At 58.2% G+C, this 17,784-nt stretch overlaps 1 protein-coding gene across 2 annotated transcripts in view; it reads left to right on the plus strand.

Annotated features, from left to right (window-relative positions):
* Positions 1 to 6,775: 6,775 nt before the first annotated feature.
* NECTIN2 (nectin cell adhesion molecule 2) overlaps positions 6,776 to 17,784 on the plus strand; it is a 36,504-nt gene continuing 25,495 nt past the window's right edge. For both annotated transcript variants that reach the window (XM_054010404.1, XM_054010405.1), the window contains exon 1: positions 6,776 to 6,955. In XM_054010404.1, coding sequence (XP_053866379.1) covers positions 6,913 to 6,955 — 43 coding nt within the window. In that variant the 5' untranslated portion in view covers positions 6,776 to 6,912. The remainder of the gene's footprint in view (positions 6,956 to 17,784) is intronic.

Raw genomic sequence — 17,784 nt, forward strand, 5'->3', positions numbered from 1 at the left:
GGAGTATTGTGTCCAGTTCTGGGCACCGCATTTCAAGGAAGATGTGGAGAAATTGGAAAGGGACCAGAGAAGAGCAACAAGAATGATTAAAGATCTTGAGAACATGACCTATGAAGGAAGGCTGAAAGAATTGGGTTTGTTTAGTTTGGAAAAGAGAAGACTGAGAGAGGACATGATAGCAGTTTTCAGGTATCTAAAAGGGTGTCATAAGGAGGAGGGAGAAAACTTGTTCACCTTAGCCTCTAAGGATAGAACAAGAAGCAATGGGCTTAAACTGCAGCAAGGGAGGTCTAGGTTGGACATTAGGAAAAGGTTCCTAACTGTCAGGGTGGTTAAACACTGGAATAAATTGCCTAGGGAGGTTGTGGAATCTCCATCTCTGGAGATATTTAAGAGTAGGTTAGATAAATGTCTATCAGGGATGGTCTAGACTAGGGTTACCATATCTAATAAATAAAAAAAGAGGACCCTCCAAGGGCCCTGGCCCCACCCATTTCCCCACCCCTAGCCCCACCCTAACTCCGCTCCCTCCTCCCTCCCACTCCCAGCCACGGGGAAAGGGCTGCCCCAGCGCTACCGGCTTCAGGGTTTGCCGGGCAGCCCCCAGACCCTGCGCCCCCAGCCGGCGCTTCCCCAGCACAGCTGGAGCCCGGGAGGGGAAGCGCCCAGCCAGGGGCGCAGGGTCTGAAGGCTGCCCGGCAAACCATGAAGCTGGTAGCGCTCGGGCTTTGGGCAGCCCCTATGCCTCCGGACCCTGCACCCCCAGCCGGGCACTTCCCCTCCCATGCTCCGGTGGCGCGGGGTCCGGAGGCACGGGGGCTGCCCGAAGCCGGTAGCGCTCAGGCAGCCCGGCTCTTAAACAGAGCCGAAGAGTCGGGGAGGAGCAGAGCCGCCATTTTCCCGGACATGTTCGGCTTTTTGGCAATTCCCCCCGGATGGGGGTTTGACTGCCGAAAAGCCGGACATGTCCGGGAAAAAGAGGACGTATGGTAACCCTAGTCTAGACAGTATTTGGTCCTGCCATACGGGCAGGGGACTGGACTCGATGACCTCTCGAGGTCCCTTCCAGTCCTAGAATCTATGAATCTATACAAAAGCCTTGGTTGCAACATGTCACTAAAGATACATTTTTTGCACTCTCATCTAGATTTTTTTCCACCGAACTGCGGAGCAGTGAGCAACGAGCACGGCGAGCAATTTCACCAGCACATTGCAACAATGGAGAAACGCTATCAGGGCAAATGGAGCCCATCAATGCTTGCAGACTATTGCTGGACAGTGACAAGAGATGCTCCATTTAATGAATACAAGAGACAAGCCAAGAAGCGCCGAGTAGACACTGAATAGAACTAAACTATGTACATAATAGTTTTTTGCCTTTTGTTTCATAATAAATTTTATTTATATAACCCTTTTGCTGATTTTTAAAGTGTTACATAAACAGGACAGGTGAAATATTATCATGTAAAGCAACCATAAACACATGAAAAGACCTAGGTTTACAATTTATGATTAAAACTCTACTATCTATACAATATACATAGACATAACATGTAAAAACTTAAATATCTTAGAAACAGTAGCCAATCAGTTGTTTTAATTGTCATATTTGAATTCAGCATATCAAAATACATAATCAATAGCACATTTTATCTCTGAAGCAGACGACTTCTCAACAATTGTAGACCAGTGTCATTTGTGGAGCTTCCTTCTGTGTGTTGTCTTAATGCTGCCACATTTATTTTCAAAGAGGGGGTTTGCAGAAGAAGATGCTCACTTCTAACCCCCAAGGCCGTCAATATGTCTGATCTTCTTTAGTGAGCCCACTTGACAAGTTTTATTGTTCTTGGGTCTGGCTTCCATCCCCTCTCCAACTGTTGCAGCTGTCTGGAGAAGCTGCCCTGCACACCTTCCTCATTCACACCTCATTCATTCAACAGGGCAATTGATTAAAAGGGGGGGGGGGGAAGAGCTTATTCTATTCCTAGCAAAAAGACATTTAATTATACCAAGGCTCGATACAAAGTTTCTATATAAGAATTTGATACAAAGTTCCTATATCGAAGGACTTGATACAAAGTTGTATGAAAATAGAGGTTATAGAAGGAAAGACTTAATACAAGGTTATATGAAGAGGCATAATACAAAGTCATATGAAAATGATGAAAATTATACAGTTAGGCGAAGATGCTTAATGCAGAGATTTATCTACAACCAGACAGCAAATGTGAAAAATCGGAACGGAGGTGGGGGGGTAAAAGGAGCCTATATAAGAAAAAGACCCCAAAACACAGACTTTCCATATAAAATCAGGACATCTAGTCACTCTAGTACTGTGAGGGGCGTGGGTCTAGTGGGTTAGAGCTGGGAGGGCTGGGAGCCAGGACTCCTGGGTTTTATCCCTGGTTCTGCCACTAATGCCGTGTGCATCCTGGTCGAGCTGCCGCTGTTAACCTGATGGCAGCGTCTCTATGATGCATTGGCACTGAGACAGTGGTGGGTGCTGTGAGCGCTGAGCCCAACATGGAAGGCGACTGGAGCAGCGGGTGCCAGGGATAATTACCCTGATGACAAAGGAGAAGACACTTGTCTGCAGCAGGAGCCCTTCTCTAACTGGTCCCAAAGCCCCAATGCCTCCAGCACATCCGCTTCGTCTCTCTCCCTGCACTGGGCACGCTTGGTCTAGTGAGCTGGGCAGCAGCTCATGGGTCTGTCTACAAGGGCCAATGTGTGAGGGGTTTTGCAAACAGAAGCTCCTGAATGTCACAGGCCAAGGCAGAGCTGGGAGCTGGAGCCAGAGAGTCTGACTGGGAATAAGGGGCCACATCTCAGTGAGACGGGCAGAACTTCCCCATGGAGCAGCTGCCCCCCCGGGAACCCCACTCCCTGTGGAGAAGGGACCCCCAGCTTGCCTCTGCCTCTCTCTGCATTGGCCTGTAAAGCTAAAGAGACCCCAGCCCCACACTGGCATCCTGGGACGTGCTGGTGGGGAAGCATCAGGGCAGCCTTTCTGCTGACGAAGTACAAAGCCCTGGCCCTGCCTTGGGGCCAGCCCAGGTGGGGCCTGTCCCCCAGGCAGCACTGACTGATCTGGCCCCGGGGCAGGGACATGGGGCTTTCCTCTATCACCCCCCTGTTCCCTAACTGCTTGTCTCCGGGGCTCGTCCACACTGGAACGTGAGTTCGGACTAAGGGAGGGTGAGGATTGAAAGTTCCACTCTTCTTCAACCCCCACCCTATATATAAACAGTTAAATTTCAATGTCAGAAGGACCCAGATCCTCAGCTGGTGTAAACTGGTGACAGCCCCTGGGGCTGGATGGTCGTTTGCTGATTGACCCCCAGCTGGGCTCTGGGCCCACACGAGCTGGGCTCTGGGCCCCCTGACTCCGATGAGTTTAGGGCCGATTTACACCGGCTGGGCTCTGGCCCAGGAAAGGAGCTTGTGTGTTCCCTCCTCCCTCCCCCAGGACTCCAGAGGCAGACACACTCTCTGTGGTATCCCAGCTCATCGAGTGACGGGCCCATCAGCAAACCCTGGACTTTAAGAGACAAAGCAATTAAGACCCAGAAGCATGAACTGGCTGTAATGGAGTGGAAGAGGTTCACAGGGACATGTACCCTGGAGCTGGAAGTTGGGGTCCTGGTGACTGGTGCAGTGGGAACAAACCCCAAGGACTCTAGCTGGGAGCAAACCCAACCTGAGTGAAAAGGGGGGGGGGTCAGCTGGATCAGGGTCTCTTTCCCTTTTTGGGGGGGACACAGGAGTGTCTGCCCCATGGGGAGCCCAAAAACGAATTTTAGGTATACGGCCTCCGCCATGGTCAGTGTCCAAGTCTCTGGCAGTAAGTTCAGGAGGAGGGTGTGACGTTGCAGTCTATATGGTTTTATAAAAATATGCTAATGAGTGAATATAATGTAACTGGAATATGCTTCATGCAAAAGGTCTCTTGTAAGGTATCATTACAAAGCTCATAATCTACTGAGTGTGATCATCCGATTTGTATAAATGTGCCCTGCCCAGTAAGGCAGGAATGTAGCTGAGGTGGGAACCTGGCCTGTTGTCTCTGACCCTGCCCATCCCCGGCTGTGGGCTCCCAAGGGGCCTTGCAGTGACCCCAACCCTAATTCTGCTCCTTTAACCGGGGTTAGGACATGGGGCAGGGGCTCAGGACTCCTGGGTTCAATTCCCAGCTCTGCCAATGACTCCTGGTATGGGCCAGTCCCTGCCTCTCTCCCGGCCTCAGGTCCCAGCAGTAACATGGGGGAAAACGTTCTTGCCTTTGAGCTCTGTGGGGCAGGGACCATCTCACCATCTCTGTGCAGTGCCCAGTATGATGGGGGCCTTGATCTTGGTGGGGGTAGGCCGGGCGCTGCTCAGACCACAGATGAGATGAGATGGGGGGCCATCATGCTGGGCTCTGCACAGACCCCCACTGAGATTGGGGGAACCCTGTTGTGCTAGGGGCTGCACAGACACTCGCTAACAGGGTGGTCTGCCCCCTTTAAGGAGGCGGGACCCCTGGGGCCAGCCACCCCTTTAAGCAGCAGGTGTTCAAGGGAGCAGGTAGGAGCCACCATGGAACATGCGAAAACCCTGCTCTGGGCCCCTCCTGGGGGCTGAGCGCTGGCAGAGAGCTGGGGAGGGACCTGGCTGCATCATGCCCAGCCCGAGGGACCCAGAACCACAGGGTGGGGGTGCAAGTCCAGGCCAGTAGGAAAATCTCTCCAGCGAGGTCGGGGGCTGGCTGAGCTCCCTGGTGCAGAGGGAGCCGGGAGCCAGGGCGAAGTAGCAGCCCAAGGGGGTTGGGGCCGACCCTGAGCCGGGCCGTGCTGGGCTGAACTGACAGAACAACTGAGCCCCCAGGAAGGGGGGACGTTGTCCCAAGTGCTTCTGACTGTGAGGGAGTTAGTGGGACAATCGGGAGGGAAGTGACTGCAGGGTCACCTTGTGCCACAAGGGGGCGTGCGCTGCCCCCCGACTGAGATGGAGGCTTGTGTTGTGCTGATCATTGCCCCCCCCTTTGTGCTGGGGGCAGCACAGAGCCTCTAGGATGGGGGTCCCCATGGTGCTCAGTGCTGCACAGACCAGCCGAGAGCAGGTCCTCACACCGTGAGATGGCCCCTGCCTTGGGGAGCTCACAGTCTAAAAGCCAAAGGCAGGTTCCGTCTCCAGCTGGGAACAGAGGCAGGGAGAGCAGGGGACTGGCCCGAGGGCACCCAGGGAGTCACCAGCAGACCTGGGAATTGAACTCAGGAATCCAGGTTGCCAGGCTGGGGCCAGCAGCATCAGGGCAGCCTTTCTGCTGAGGAGGTACAAAGCCCTGGCCCTGCCTTGGGGCCAGCCCAGGTGGGGCCTGTCCCCCAGGCAGCACTGACTGATCTGGCCCCGGGGCAGGGACATGGGGCTTTCCTCTATCACCCCCCTGTTCCCTAACTGCCTAGCAGGAATGGGGGAGTGGGAAGTCACCCTGAGACGGCTGCTGGCTCAGCAGGCACCTGATCAAGGGGGCAGATGGGGGTCTGGGGTATTGGGGTGTAGATCTCCCAAGGAAGGTAACCAATCCGCATTCAGTGGGTTGTGCAAGGGGAGACCAGGCTCCCCCAGGCTCTGCTAGGGTGGGCACCACTCCCCGGGCCCCAGGACTCCTGGGTTCTCTCCCTGGCTCTGGGAGGGGAGTGGGGTCTGGAGGGTTGAGGGGGGCATGTCTGGGAGCCAGGACTCCTGGGTTCTCTCCCTGGCTCTGGGAGGGGAGTGGGGTCTGGAGGGTTGAGGGGGGCATGTCTGGGAGCCAGGACTCCTGGGTTCTCTCCCTTAGCCTGATACAGCCCAGGTGCGGGGGGCTGAGCCCTGGCGGACCCAGCCCCCCATCTATAAACGCTAGTCCCTGCTGATAATTATCCCGGCCGGCAGGGGGCTCCTGGGCCTGCCTGACGCCAGCCGGGGGGGGGGCGAGAGGGGTGCGGGCAGGACCCGGCTGCACCTGAGACCCTGGGGGGGGGCCGTTCTCTGCCCCTGCCGGGGGTCTGGGGTGCGGGCCTCCGGCTGTGCCCCGGGCCGGCAGGCGGGTCTGGCACCGGCCCCTGAGCCGCGATTCCGCCGCGGGGGGCTTGGGTCCAGGTCTGACCGTGGAGGGGGGTTTAGGGGCAGGGAGGCGCCGGACCACCGGGGTGTCCCCCGCCTGGGGATCCCCACGTGAGGGCTGGGGGGAGGGTCCATGCCCGGGGGGGGGAGGGGCTGAGCCGCTGAGTGCCGGGCGGGGGGGGGGAGAGGGGTCTGCGCCCTGGTTCCTAAGGCCTAGGGAAGCCGGCGGGGAGGGGGGACGGGGGGGATAAGCCGGCCCGGACGGGTGGTTGCCGGGGATGTGTGTGAGCCGGCCGGGGGGGTGGTTGCCGGGGATGTGTGTGAGCCGGCCGGGGGGGCGGGGGGGGTGCCGGGGAGGGCGGAGGGGTGAGCCGGCCGGGGGGGGCGGAGGGGATGAGCCGGCCGCGGGGGGCGGAGGGGGTGAGCCGGCCGGGGGGGGGTGAGCCGGCCGGGGGGGGTGGTTGCCGGGGATGTGTGTGAGCCGGCCGGGGGGGCGGGGGGGGGTGCCGGGGAGGGCGGAGGGGATGAGCCGGCCGCGGGGGGCGGAGGGGGTGAGCCGGCCAGGGGGGGCCTAGGGGGGTGAGGGTGAGCCGGCCGGCGGGGGGGTGCCGGGGAGGGCGGGGGGGGTGAGCCGGCCGCGGGGGGGCGGGGCTATCGCTGGGGCCGGGCGGGCGCATGACTGGGCTGGGCCCTGGCAGAAGGGCGCAGAGCGGAGCGGGGCAGGACGGACACAGCGGCGCCGGCCGGACAGGGGGACGCGGCCGGACACCGAGCCGGGGTCGGGAGGGGCGAGCCGAGCTCGAACCCAGCGGGGCCCCCCTGCGTCCCATGGGCGCGCCCCGCAGCCTCGTCTTCTGGAGCCTGCTGAGTGGTAAGGGCTGGCTGCAGGGGGGGGCGTCCCCCATGGCTCCTGCACCCCCAGATCCCCCGGTCCCTCCTGCGTCTCCCATCCCTCGGCCCCCATGGCTCCTGCACCCCCAGATCTCCCGGTCCCTCCTGCGCCCCCCTCCCCAGACCCCCGGTCCCTCCTGCGTCTCCCATCCCTCGGCCCCCATGGCTCCTGCACCCCCAGATCTCCCGCGCTATCCTGCGTCCCCCCCTCCCCAGACCCTGCTGCGTCTCCCATCCCTCCTCATCCCCAGATCTCCCGATCCCTTCTGCGCCGACCGCCCCCGAGGCGCCCCAGTCCCGTCCCTGCATCTCCAACTCCAGGCTTTGCTATGCCCCCCCCCCCCCAGTTCAGCCGCCTCGGCCCTGCCCCCAAACCCGGTCCTTGGCCTCTGCCCTCTCCCGCTCCCCCCCCCCCCCGATAAACTTTCTCTGTTCCCAAGATGACGAGGTTCAGAGAACCTGTTTCTCTGGCTGGGTGCCCGGGTAGGGGGGGCGTAGCCTTCGGATTCTGCTCAACTGAAGTGTGTGTGTGTGGGGGGGGCAGAGCCTATTATTCCCTTTCCGCCCTAAGGAATGTGGGGAATTTCAGCCCGAAAGGGGGAAACCTCATTCACCCCGGCAGCTCCCCACACTGGAGCATGGGGGTGGGGACCTGCCCCCCCTCCCCCCCCATTGTCCCGGGCTGCGTAGCTGCTGGGGGATGGGATGAGGGTGCTTGTGTCTGTTCCAGACCCTGGCTGTTGTGTGGTTGCTGGGATAGCGCGTCCCGCCCCCCTTCCCTGTGAGGTGCGTTACTCGCAGCCCCGAACCAGGCCATAGGGGCAGGACAGCGGCTGATGGCGCAGGGGCCGGCTCCGCCTTGGCTCTGGGGGGTGGGTCCTGTGGGAACAGCTGTGTGAAGTCACCGGATCCCAGGCCAGCCCGGGGCGTTGGCGCAAGAGAAAAACGGTATCGCAGAAACTGTGGATCTAGGGAAAAGTGAACTACCTGGAACCGAAACTGGCCAACAGGGAGTGACTCTGCTAAACTCACTCTGCTTTCATCTCGTGTAAACACTAGGCTGGCAGAGGGCCCCTGAACCTGACACCGACCCCTCCCCCATGCTCCAGCTTGTAGTGGGACACCTGGGCTCTGTTGTTCTGCCCCGCGACATAGGCCTTGTCCATACTAGAAGGTTTTGCCTCTGTCGCTAAACTGGTCTAGCTAACATGGCAACCAGGATTGGCGATTCCTTGGCCCAGTCCTGCTCTGGGTGGGCCCCCATCTGTTCTGAGTGGGTCCCACACTCTGGGTAGAGCCCGGTCCCTGTTCTGCTGGGCAATGGGACCCTGCAGTCCAGCTGTCTAGGATCCCAGAACCGGTGCCCTGCCCCTCCAGAGCCTGCAGTTGCATAAACAGGACCTGGGAGTTCTGTTATAGGTGATATCAGCACTTCCTGTTCTGCGAAGCAGGAGCTCTGTGGGTGGCACCTTTATCCTGGTCTGTGTCCCTGCTAGGCCTTACCCCGGTGTAACTATTCAGACTGGAAATAAGGTGAACCTGTTCACCCGGGGGAAGGGGACTAATCATTGCCTGGAGCAATTCACCAAGGAGTGTGGTGGGGTTTTAAATCAAGGTGGTGATTTTTAAATCTAGATGGGATTAAAAAATGGCTGTACTTCAATCAGAATTATTGTGGGGCAGGTCTTTGGCCTGTGTCGTCCAGGAGGTCAGACCAGTTGATCCCAAGGGCCCTTCTGGCCTTGGGCTCTATTGTACCACTGGCTTCTAGTGGAGACCAGGCGTGTGCGTGAGTGTGGAGACCAGGCGTGTGCGTGAGTGTGCACACCACAGACTTCAGCCAGCACAGCTGTGCCACTCAGGGATGCGAAGGGGTCACTGTCCTGGTCCAGCCCCTGCTGCCGCTCGCTCTGCCTGTGTGTGCTGCCGTCACACCCAATTGCTGTGTAGACGCACCCCACGCCCATGTCTCGGTTCCCCACCTGTAATATGGGGACGTGCTCTTTTCCCCAGCTCACGGGGCGTGGGGGATAAACATATGAGAAGCTTGGCTAGGACAGCAAAGGAGGCCATATAATGGCCTAGCGCAGCCCTGTCCTTGTTTCCGATAGGGCTGCTCTGCCATTTTAGCTAGAAACAAATCTTGCCTCTGAAGTCTTTTTTTCTTAGTCTAAACAGCCCCCCGGCTTTTCAAGGGAAACGGGAACTCCTGGGAAAATTTCATTTTCTTTGTGGGTTTTTGACAAAATGGATTGAAAATTTGCATTTTGTTTTGGATTTTTCTGGGTTGACCTGGAGGGAAAACACCACACACCCCAGGAAATTGGAATCTTAGCTTGGTTGGAAAATGCTTTAGAACATAAGAACCACTGTACTGGGTCAGACCAAAAGTCCATCTAGCCCAGTGTCCTGTCTTCTGACAGTGGCCAGTGCCGGGTGCCCCAGAGGGAATGAACAGAACAGGGAATCATCAAGTGATCCATCCCCTGTCGCCCATTCCCAACTTCTGGCAAACTGAGGCTAGAGACACCATCCCTGCCCATCCTGGCTTTGTGGAATGAAAATTCCTGTTTTCCAGCACCTCCAGTTCCAGCACCTCTGCATTGGTCTGACCCCGCTTGGCCACCCCGAGCACCCCAGCTATTCTTGCGGGAGACATGCAGTGCTGCGGGTCCTGGCATCGGTATGTCCCTCACTGCTGCTGGAAATGACTTCAATCGCTGAAAGGGAGGGAGGGGAAGCCAAATGTAACGGCCTCGGGGGCTGAATTGTGTCATGTCCCCATCGCGCTGCCTGCCCCTCTGTGTACAGGGGAGGTTAAAATGGACCCTACATGCACGTGGCTCCTTTCTGCAGCACCTGCATGCGCTCAGCTTCAGTCCCGTGTGACTATTGGCCTGAGGCAGGTCTAGCAGAGCGAGGGCCCCTTGGCCGGTACCCTGGACTGACCCTCTGCCAGCTGGCTGCCTGTCTCCCGGGTCTGGTGGCAGGTTGCTGGGTTGAGGGCCAGTACGGGTGCTGTCTAGGGACACTGGGCATACCCTCCGCACAGGGCAGTTCTGCAGGAGGGTGGGAGGCTTTTGCAATACACCCAGGTGCTCTAGATGTAAAATATCCTGCTGAGAGGAAGGCAGGGTGCATGCGGTGTCTGTGGGCACAGGTCCTACCAGCGACTCCCAGTCACTGTGTGTACAGCTATGCTGTAGGGATACAGGTTGTGTCTGGAGGAGGGTGTGTAGGAACGTAGGGTGTGTATTGTTTCTATTGGGCACCGGGTGTGCCGGAGGGGTGCGGGAGGGGTGCGTTGTGTCTAGGAAGTGCAGGTCTGCCAGCTCCAGGAGGTCCCCGTATGCTCTAGCCCACAGGTTCCCAAACTTCTCTTGCTGCGCTCTCTTTTGGAGTTTGGTGTCCCATGAAGGCCCCCGTCCCGCTGCGGAGGGAACCACGGTCCTTGTGTGGAGGGGAGAGCTGGAAAAGGAGGACAGCGAGGTTGGGGAGGGGAACGGAGAGCAAGTCCCCACCCACCCACTACACCCACCACACCCACCAGGCAGCAGCTGCTCCAGGGGCTCACAGGCAGGGCCGGCTCCAGGCACCAGCCCACCAAGCATGTGCTTGGGGCGGCGCCTGGAGGGGGGGCGGCGCGGCGGGGCGCTCCAGCTGAGAGCGGGGCCACGACTGGGCTCGCCGCCCTCCCCCCGGCGCTCTGGCCGCCTGGGAGAGTGGAGCCGCGGCGGACTCGGCACCCTTGGCACCCTCCCCTGTCTCGCGGAGGTGGGGGGGCTTTTTGGCCTAGGGCGGCAAAAAAGCCAGAGCCGGCCCTGCCCACAGGGCTGGGCCCCACTGCTGGTCTGGGCTTTTGATCTGCTGGGCTTGGTTGCAGCATGGGTTTGGCACCATGACAGGGGCAGTTGGGCCAAACCTGAGCCACGCTGAGCCCTGCGTGCCAGCTTGTCCTTTTTAACCCAGGGCTCTGCCCAGCCCCAGTCTGGTCCCTGGAAACCTCTGGTGCCTTGGTCATTGAAAACCCAGCAGCCCCACTCCCCTCCCCCTGAGCCCAGCACTTGCCTGAGCCAGACATGCAGGCCCGGCATTAGCATGAGAAAGGCAGGCTCAGGGCCCAGCCTGGGAGCATTAACCCCTTCCTGTTCTGCAGGCCATGTGGCCGTGGGAAACTCCTGGATGCTCAGGGAATTGGAGCTCATGAAAAGCCCCTGGACTGCCCCTCTGGGCTCCTGTGACAGCATTCATCCTGCTCCATGAATCACACCCCTCCACCCCCTCAGTTGGGGGGGGGGGGTTCTGTATGCACTGGTGCAAACACTACAGCCTGTCCCCAAAGTAGCTGTTTTCCTTGGGAAATGTAAAAAATAATCCCCCTCTAAATGTCTTGTGAAAGTTTCCCCTGAAGAATGTTTGGGGTTTTGATAGAAAAATTAAATCTGTTTGGGAGGGATGGAGACTGGGCTCTGAGGCCGGGTTAAAGAGAAAGGGGCTTTCTGAAAATCAGTTTTTTTCAATCTATTTTCATCAAAAGTGGAGAGGAATTGGTCAAACCCAGACACTGCACTGGGCATCTCCTTGTTTTCGACAAAGCTGGGTTTGCAAAAACCACGTTTCAATGGGAGAAAACTTGGAGCTGGCTCTGGTGCTGCAGGAATGGCGTGTCGACACCCCCGCCCCCAGTGCAGACTGGGTCAGAATCCCCATCAGGTGAAGGTCCAGCTTTCCCCCAGCGCTGCACTTCTGGGGTGACGGGGCCGATGTTCAGGCCGTGGTCTCAGCCGGCTGTAGAAGGGTCTGTGTCGTAGCTGCTGCACGGCAGCATGTTGGGCTGGAGGGAATCCCCGAGGTCCTGTCCATTGGGTGGGATTTGAGCCTGGAGCATCCAGGCACTTGCAAAGAGCCGTGGACTTGGCTGGCCTCCCTGCACCTCTGTGAGGTTGGGAACTGTCCCAATCCACAGATGGGGAAACAGAGGCACAGGGAGATTCAGTGACTTGTACGAGGAGCTGAGACTAGAACCCAGGCTTGGCAACTCGCCTACGGGCAGAGCTGGTGAACCTGGCGTAATTTGTATTGTGACAGCACCTGTCCACCCCCATTGTGCCGGGTGTTGCAGGGGTCCCGGGGGTGGTCTCTACCCAAAGAGCGCAGTCTGAATAGCCAGAGGGGATCGCCGTCCCCTCGCTACCTGTGGGATCGGAGGCCCAGGAAGAGGCAGCGGCTGGCTGGTGACAGAGCTGGTATTTCACGGCCCAGACTGTACCAATAGTTAGAAGCCAGACACCAAAGAGACCACTGGTGCCAGGGATGGTGCTGGAGGCTGGGGAGGTTGCAGGGCCATGGCAGAGATGTTGCCTGCACTGGCCCCTTTGCGCTGGGGCCCTGCTGCATTGGGACTAGCAGCCAATGCAAAGCCCATTGACTTTGTTTGCACTGGCCCAAGGGAGGGGGAGAGGCTGCAGGGAGCAGCTGCATCCCAGTACTGTCCATCCCTGGGTACAGCCCACTCCATAGTTCCCCCTGCGCCCAGCTGTGCAGTGCACACCCCTGCCCCTGCACCCCCCTCCCACCCTCTGCCTTTCAGCAGCCACTCCCCCGCCTCCTTGTTCCAGCCCTAATCCCAGCTCCACCCTGCCTTTGTCTCCAATGCACCAACATTCCTCAGATACCCTGGCCAGGGGACAGCATGCCCACCGCCTGCATTAGTGGGGAATGGGAGCTGGAAGCCCGGACTCCTGGGTTCTCTTCCAGCTCTGGAAGGGGAGTAGGGTCTGGTGGGTTAGAGCAGGGGGGCTGGGAGCCAGGACTCCTGGGTTCTATCCCAGCTCTGGGAGGGGAGTAGGGTCTGGTGGGTTAGAGCAGGGGGGCTGGGAGCCAGGACTCCTGGGTTCTATCCCAGCTCTGGGAGGGGAGTAGGGTCTGGTGGGTTAGAGCAGGGGGGCTGGGAGCCCCGACTCCTGGGTTCTCTCCCAGCTCTGGGAGGGGAGTAGGGTCTGGTGGGTTAGAGCAGGGGGGGCTGGGAGCCCGGACTCCTGGGTTCTAACCCCAGCTCTGGGAGGGAAGTAGGGTCTGGTGGGTTAGAGCAGGGGTGCTGGGAGCCAGGACTCCTAGGTTCTATCCCAGCTCTGGGAGGGGAGTGGGGCCTGGTGGGTTAGAGCAGGAGGGCTGGGAGCCCGGACTCCTGGCTTCTCTCAATGGGTTGGTGTTTAGAGCGGGGGTTGTGTTCTAGCTCTGTTTGCTGTGTCTGGCAGTGGCAGGCGTACAGGCCCGTGGTGTGGGGGAGGGAGAAGGAGCGCGCTCCTCGATAATGAACTGAAGAGATGAGCTGTGAAGTGCTGTCTCTGCTTGTTGAGATCTCCCTGAACTGCGTGGTCCCCCTGGGCCCTGCGGGACAAGGAGCGTAATCCTGGCGGACGTGCAACCCCCACCCCGCGCCTCAGCTGCGATGCTGCCTTCCTGGAAGTGACTCTTGGACAGAGATGGGGGCTCGTTGCAGTGGCAAGGCAAGGGACATGGCTGCATAATGCTGGAAAGGCTGCTCTGTCCTCTGCAGCTACAGTCCTGAGCCAGGACTCCTGGGTTCTCTCCCCAGCTCCAGGAGGGTAGTGGGGTCTAGTGGTTAGAGCAGGGGGGGGGCTGGGAGCCAGGACACCTGGTTTCTCTCCCTGGCTCTGGGAGGGCAGTGGGGGCTGGTGAGTTAGAGCAGTGGACTGAGAGCCAGGACTCCTGGGTTCTCTCCCCAGCTCTGGCACTGTAAGGTTAGCCAAGTGTCCTTCCTGCTTGTCCCTCCGTTTCCTGTCTGTAAAATGGGGATACCCTCCCCCCTTGTCATTGGGCACCTGCCTCTCTGAAGTGCAGAGTTGCGTCTCATTGATCCTTCAGTGCTGGCCTTGGCGTGGCAGGGCTGTGACTGGCTTCCCAGGGAAGGGACTCAGGGAGCAGGGACAGGTCTGCCAGGGTGGTGGGTGCAGTCGTGGCGAGATTGCAGGGAGCCCCCCCTTCCCGTTACTCTCTCCAGGGCTCCTCTGTCCCCCTGCTGACCTGCGGGCAGCTCCGCCTTTTCCCAGCCTATCACCTGCCCGCAACCTCTGGTCTGCCTTCCAGCAGGTTAGTTCTCTCCCCCACCCTGTCCGCAGTCTGGCACCAGGCAGTTAGGTGAATGGATGTCCCTGCTGCCAGCCCCCGCTCCATTGAAACCCTTTGTCTTCCTGCTGTGACTACATCAAACAGCACTTCCCTCTGCCCCGCTGCACTGCTCCGCCCTCCCCATGCAGGCAGCTTCCTGGTGGGTGACCTACTTCTCCCCTCCCCCATCATTTGCATGTATTTAAAAAATCAGGAAGAATCCAACTCCCCCCTTGCCCCAGGGGCCGCTTGCTGCATCTTGTGGGTTATATTTTATTAAGCCGAATCGATTGGCCTGGGGACACCCCCCCCCCCATCTCCTCCCCGGATTCCCCAGGGCTGCAGCCTCTTCTCCAGCCAATCTCGCAGGACTGGGTGGCCTTTATGGTTCAGACGCTGGGTCCAGCTGGGTTCTCTCCCAGCTCTGGGAGCAGAGTGGGGTCTAGTTAGGGTGACCAGAGAGCAAGTGTGAAAAATTGGGATGGCGTGGCAGGTAATAGGTGCCTATATGAGACAAAGCCCAGAATATCGGGACTGTCCCTATAAAATCGGGACAGCTGATCCCGCTAGGTCTAGCGGTTAGGGGAGGGAGAGTCAGGAGCCAGGACTCCTGGTTTCTTTCCCAGCTTTGGGCCACTGGGTGGCCATGGGCAAGTCACAATCCTCAGGTGTATAAATAGAGGAGCTGAATGGAGGAACAGGGAGGCGATTTTACCTCTGTCTTGGTGAGGGGAATCCTGGAATCCTGCGTCCTGTTCTGGGGGCGCATGTAGAAAAGCTGAAGAGGGGACAGAGAAGAGCCCCAGAAATGATCTATGGCTGGAGAAAAAGGTCTGATGGGGAGAGATGGACGCAGCCCAATCTCCTGAGTGTCTCAGATGGCGGTTGAGAGCTGACTTGGTTACGGGGTCTGAGCACCGTCCCGGGGAGAAATCCTGTGACCTGAAGCCTCTGAGTTAGCAAAGGAAGGCAGCGGAGCCAGTGGCTGGCAGCTGCAGCCAGACAAATCCCAGCTGAGACAGGAGGCACCAGTCTGACATTGAGGGGGAGTCACTCGGGGAACAAACTCCCGAGGGCCGTGGCTCCACCTTGGACCCAGAACGGGGCCGTTTCTGGAAGGGGCTTTCGCCAAATGCGGTTATTGGGCTCAGTGCAGGGTCACTGGGTGAAACTCGCTGGCCTGCGATGTCCCCTCTGGGGATGGGGAATGGCCCCTCTGGCCTCAAAATCTATAAAAATGACAGTTGCTGCCTCGCGTGGTTTCCCCACCTGTTGGATGTAAAGAATGTGGCTCAGGCTGGCAGCTTGACGCTCGAAACCTTTCCAGGATACATCTGGGCACGAGCTGCCAGCGCGATGCTGTAGCTAATCATAGAATCTTAGGACTAGAAGGGACTTCGAGGTCCTCTAGTCCAGTCCCCTGCACTCAAGGCAGGATGAGGTATTACCCAGACCATCACTGACTGGTGTTTGTCTAACCTGCTCTTAAAAACCTCCAATGATGGAGATTCCACAACCTCCCTAGGCAATTTATTCCAGTGCTTAACCACCCTGACAGGAAGTTTTTTCTAATGTCTAACCTAAATCTCCCTTGCTGCAAGTCCCATTGCTTCTTGTTCTATCCTGAGTGGTTATGGAGAATATCTTTTCTCCCTCCTCCTTGTAACAGCCTTTTATGTACTTGAAAACCGTTATCATGTCCCCTCTCAGGCTTCTCTTCTCCAGACTAAACAAAACTAATTTTTTCAATCTTCCCTCATAGGTCATGTTTTCTAGACCTTTAATCATTTTTGTTCCTCTTCTCTGGACTTTCTCCAATTTGTCCACATCTTTCCTGAAATGTGGGGCCCAGAACTGGACACGATACTCCGGTTGAGGCCTAATCAGTACGGAGTAGAGCAGACGAATTACTTCTCGTGTCTTGTTTACAACACTCCTGCTAAGACATCCCAGAGTGATGTTTGCGTTTTATGCAACTGTTACATGGTTTACTCGTATTTAGCTTGTGATCCACTATAACCCCCAGATCCCTTTCTGCCGTGCTCCTTCCTGGGCCGTCATTTCCCATTTATTGTGTATGCAACTGGTTGTTCCTTCCTAAGTGGAGGACTTTGCATTTGTCCTGATTGAATTTCATCCTGTTTACTTCAGACCATTTCTCTGGTTTGTCCAGATCATTTTGAATTTTCATCCCATCCTCCAAAGCACTTGCAACCCCTCCCAGCTTGGTATCGTCCACATGCTTTGTAAGTGCACTCTCTGTGCCATTATCTAAATGATTGAGGAAGAATACTGAACAGAACAGGACCCAGGACCAATCCCTGTGGATAGCTGGCATTAAGTCTGTATTCATTAAGGATTAGTGTCTCCTTTGTATAGTCGTGGCTGCGAGGGGCATGCCCGGCGCCCATTGTGTTAAGCATTGCACAGACCAGTCTAAAGGTCATCTGAGCGCAGTTGAGGAAGGGAAATGCGCTCAGGTCCCCCAGAGCCCTTCGGGGTGACTCCCTGCCCCCATCCCGGATCGGAGATCACCCCCTTGAGATGGTTGGTGACCAGGGAACTGGGACCTGCCTCCTGCCAGCCCACGGACGCTGCAAGTCTCGTGTTTGGTTCCCTGCATCATAGCAGAGCTGGGAATGTGAAGGGCTCCTGTGCCGGGGCCCCACTCGCTGCTGTTTCCTGTGCGGGCTGCTCACCCTTTGCAGTAGTGCCGAGAGGCTGCATCTGGGGGGAGAGATACAGGATGAGACAGTCCCTGCCCCGCAGACCTGAGGGCCTCAGTGCGCGTTAGTGTCACCCCGTGTTAACGCTCCGCTGCAGAGGATGAGTCGCTGTGTGTCGTTCCCTGGCCTGGGTTATTCATAGATCGTCCAAGCCAGAAGGGACTGTTGTGAATATCTCGTCTGACCTGCTGTGTGAGGCCGGCCAGGAGGGCAAACTAGTTAACAGTGGGCCCCCATCCATTCTTGTAGCTAGAGCTATTGGACCCCTGCTCCTCCCAGAGCCAGGGGGAGAACCCAGGAGTCCTGGCCCCCAGCCCCCCTGGTCCAACCACTAGACCCCACTCCCCTCCCAGAAGTGGAGGTAGAACCCAGGAGTCCTGGCTCCCAGCCCCTAACAATGGCCGGAGTGCCGCCTCCCCCATCTACGTGCATGGGTGTCTCTTGTTATCCTCTCTTCCCAATGCCTGTTTCCATCTGGCTGCTGTCCCACCCCATGCCCCTGCCTCACACTCGAGCACCCAGCACTTCAGGGCCTTGTCAGTCCCCCTACCCCCGGTCGGCCAAGACGGGCACCTGGTGCCTGAACTGCCCAGTGGGAAGGGGCCTTTTATATGTAACCTGCCCCTTCCTGCTGCCCGAGCTGTAGTGAGCCCTCCCCCGTCCCTGTGCTGCGGTGTGGAGCCAGCATTGTCCACAGAGCTCTGCAGCAGCATGGGGGGTGGCAGGGGTGCCGCTAGCCCCCTCCCTGGCTCGCCCACTGCGGTGGGAATCTTATGGGGGGCATGCAGCTGCTGGGGGAATCGCGATGGCTTCCGCTTGTGCATTTGCAGCCCGGCTGCTGCTGTCTGATCCTATTGACTCAGCTGGAGGCCCCGTTCCTGCAGGGAGAGGGAAAATCAGAGACAGTCCTGGTCCCCCTTCTCTGTTCGCTTCCCCTGCCCTACACCCTCCC

Source organism: Malaclemys terrapin, chromosome 21 (genome assembly GCF_027887155.1).
Source record: "Malaclemys terrapin pileata isolate rMalTer1 chromosome 21, rMalTer1.hap1, whole genome shotgun sequence".
Taxonomy (NCBI): Eukaryota; Metazoa; Chordata; order Testudines; family Emydidae; genus Malaclemys; species Malaclemys terrapin.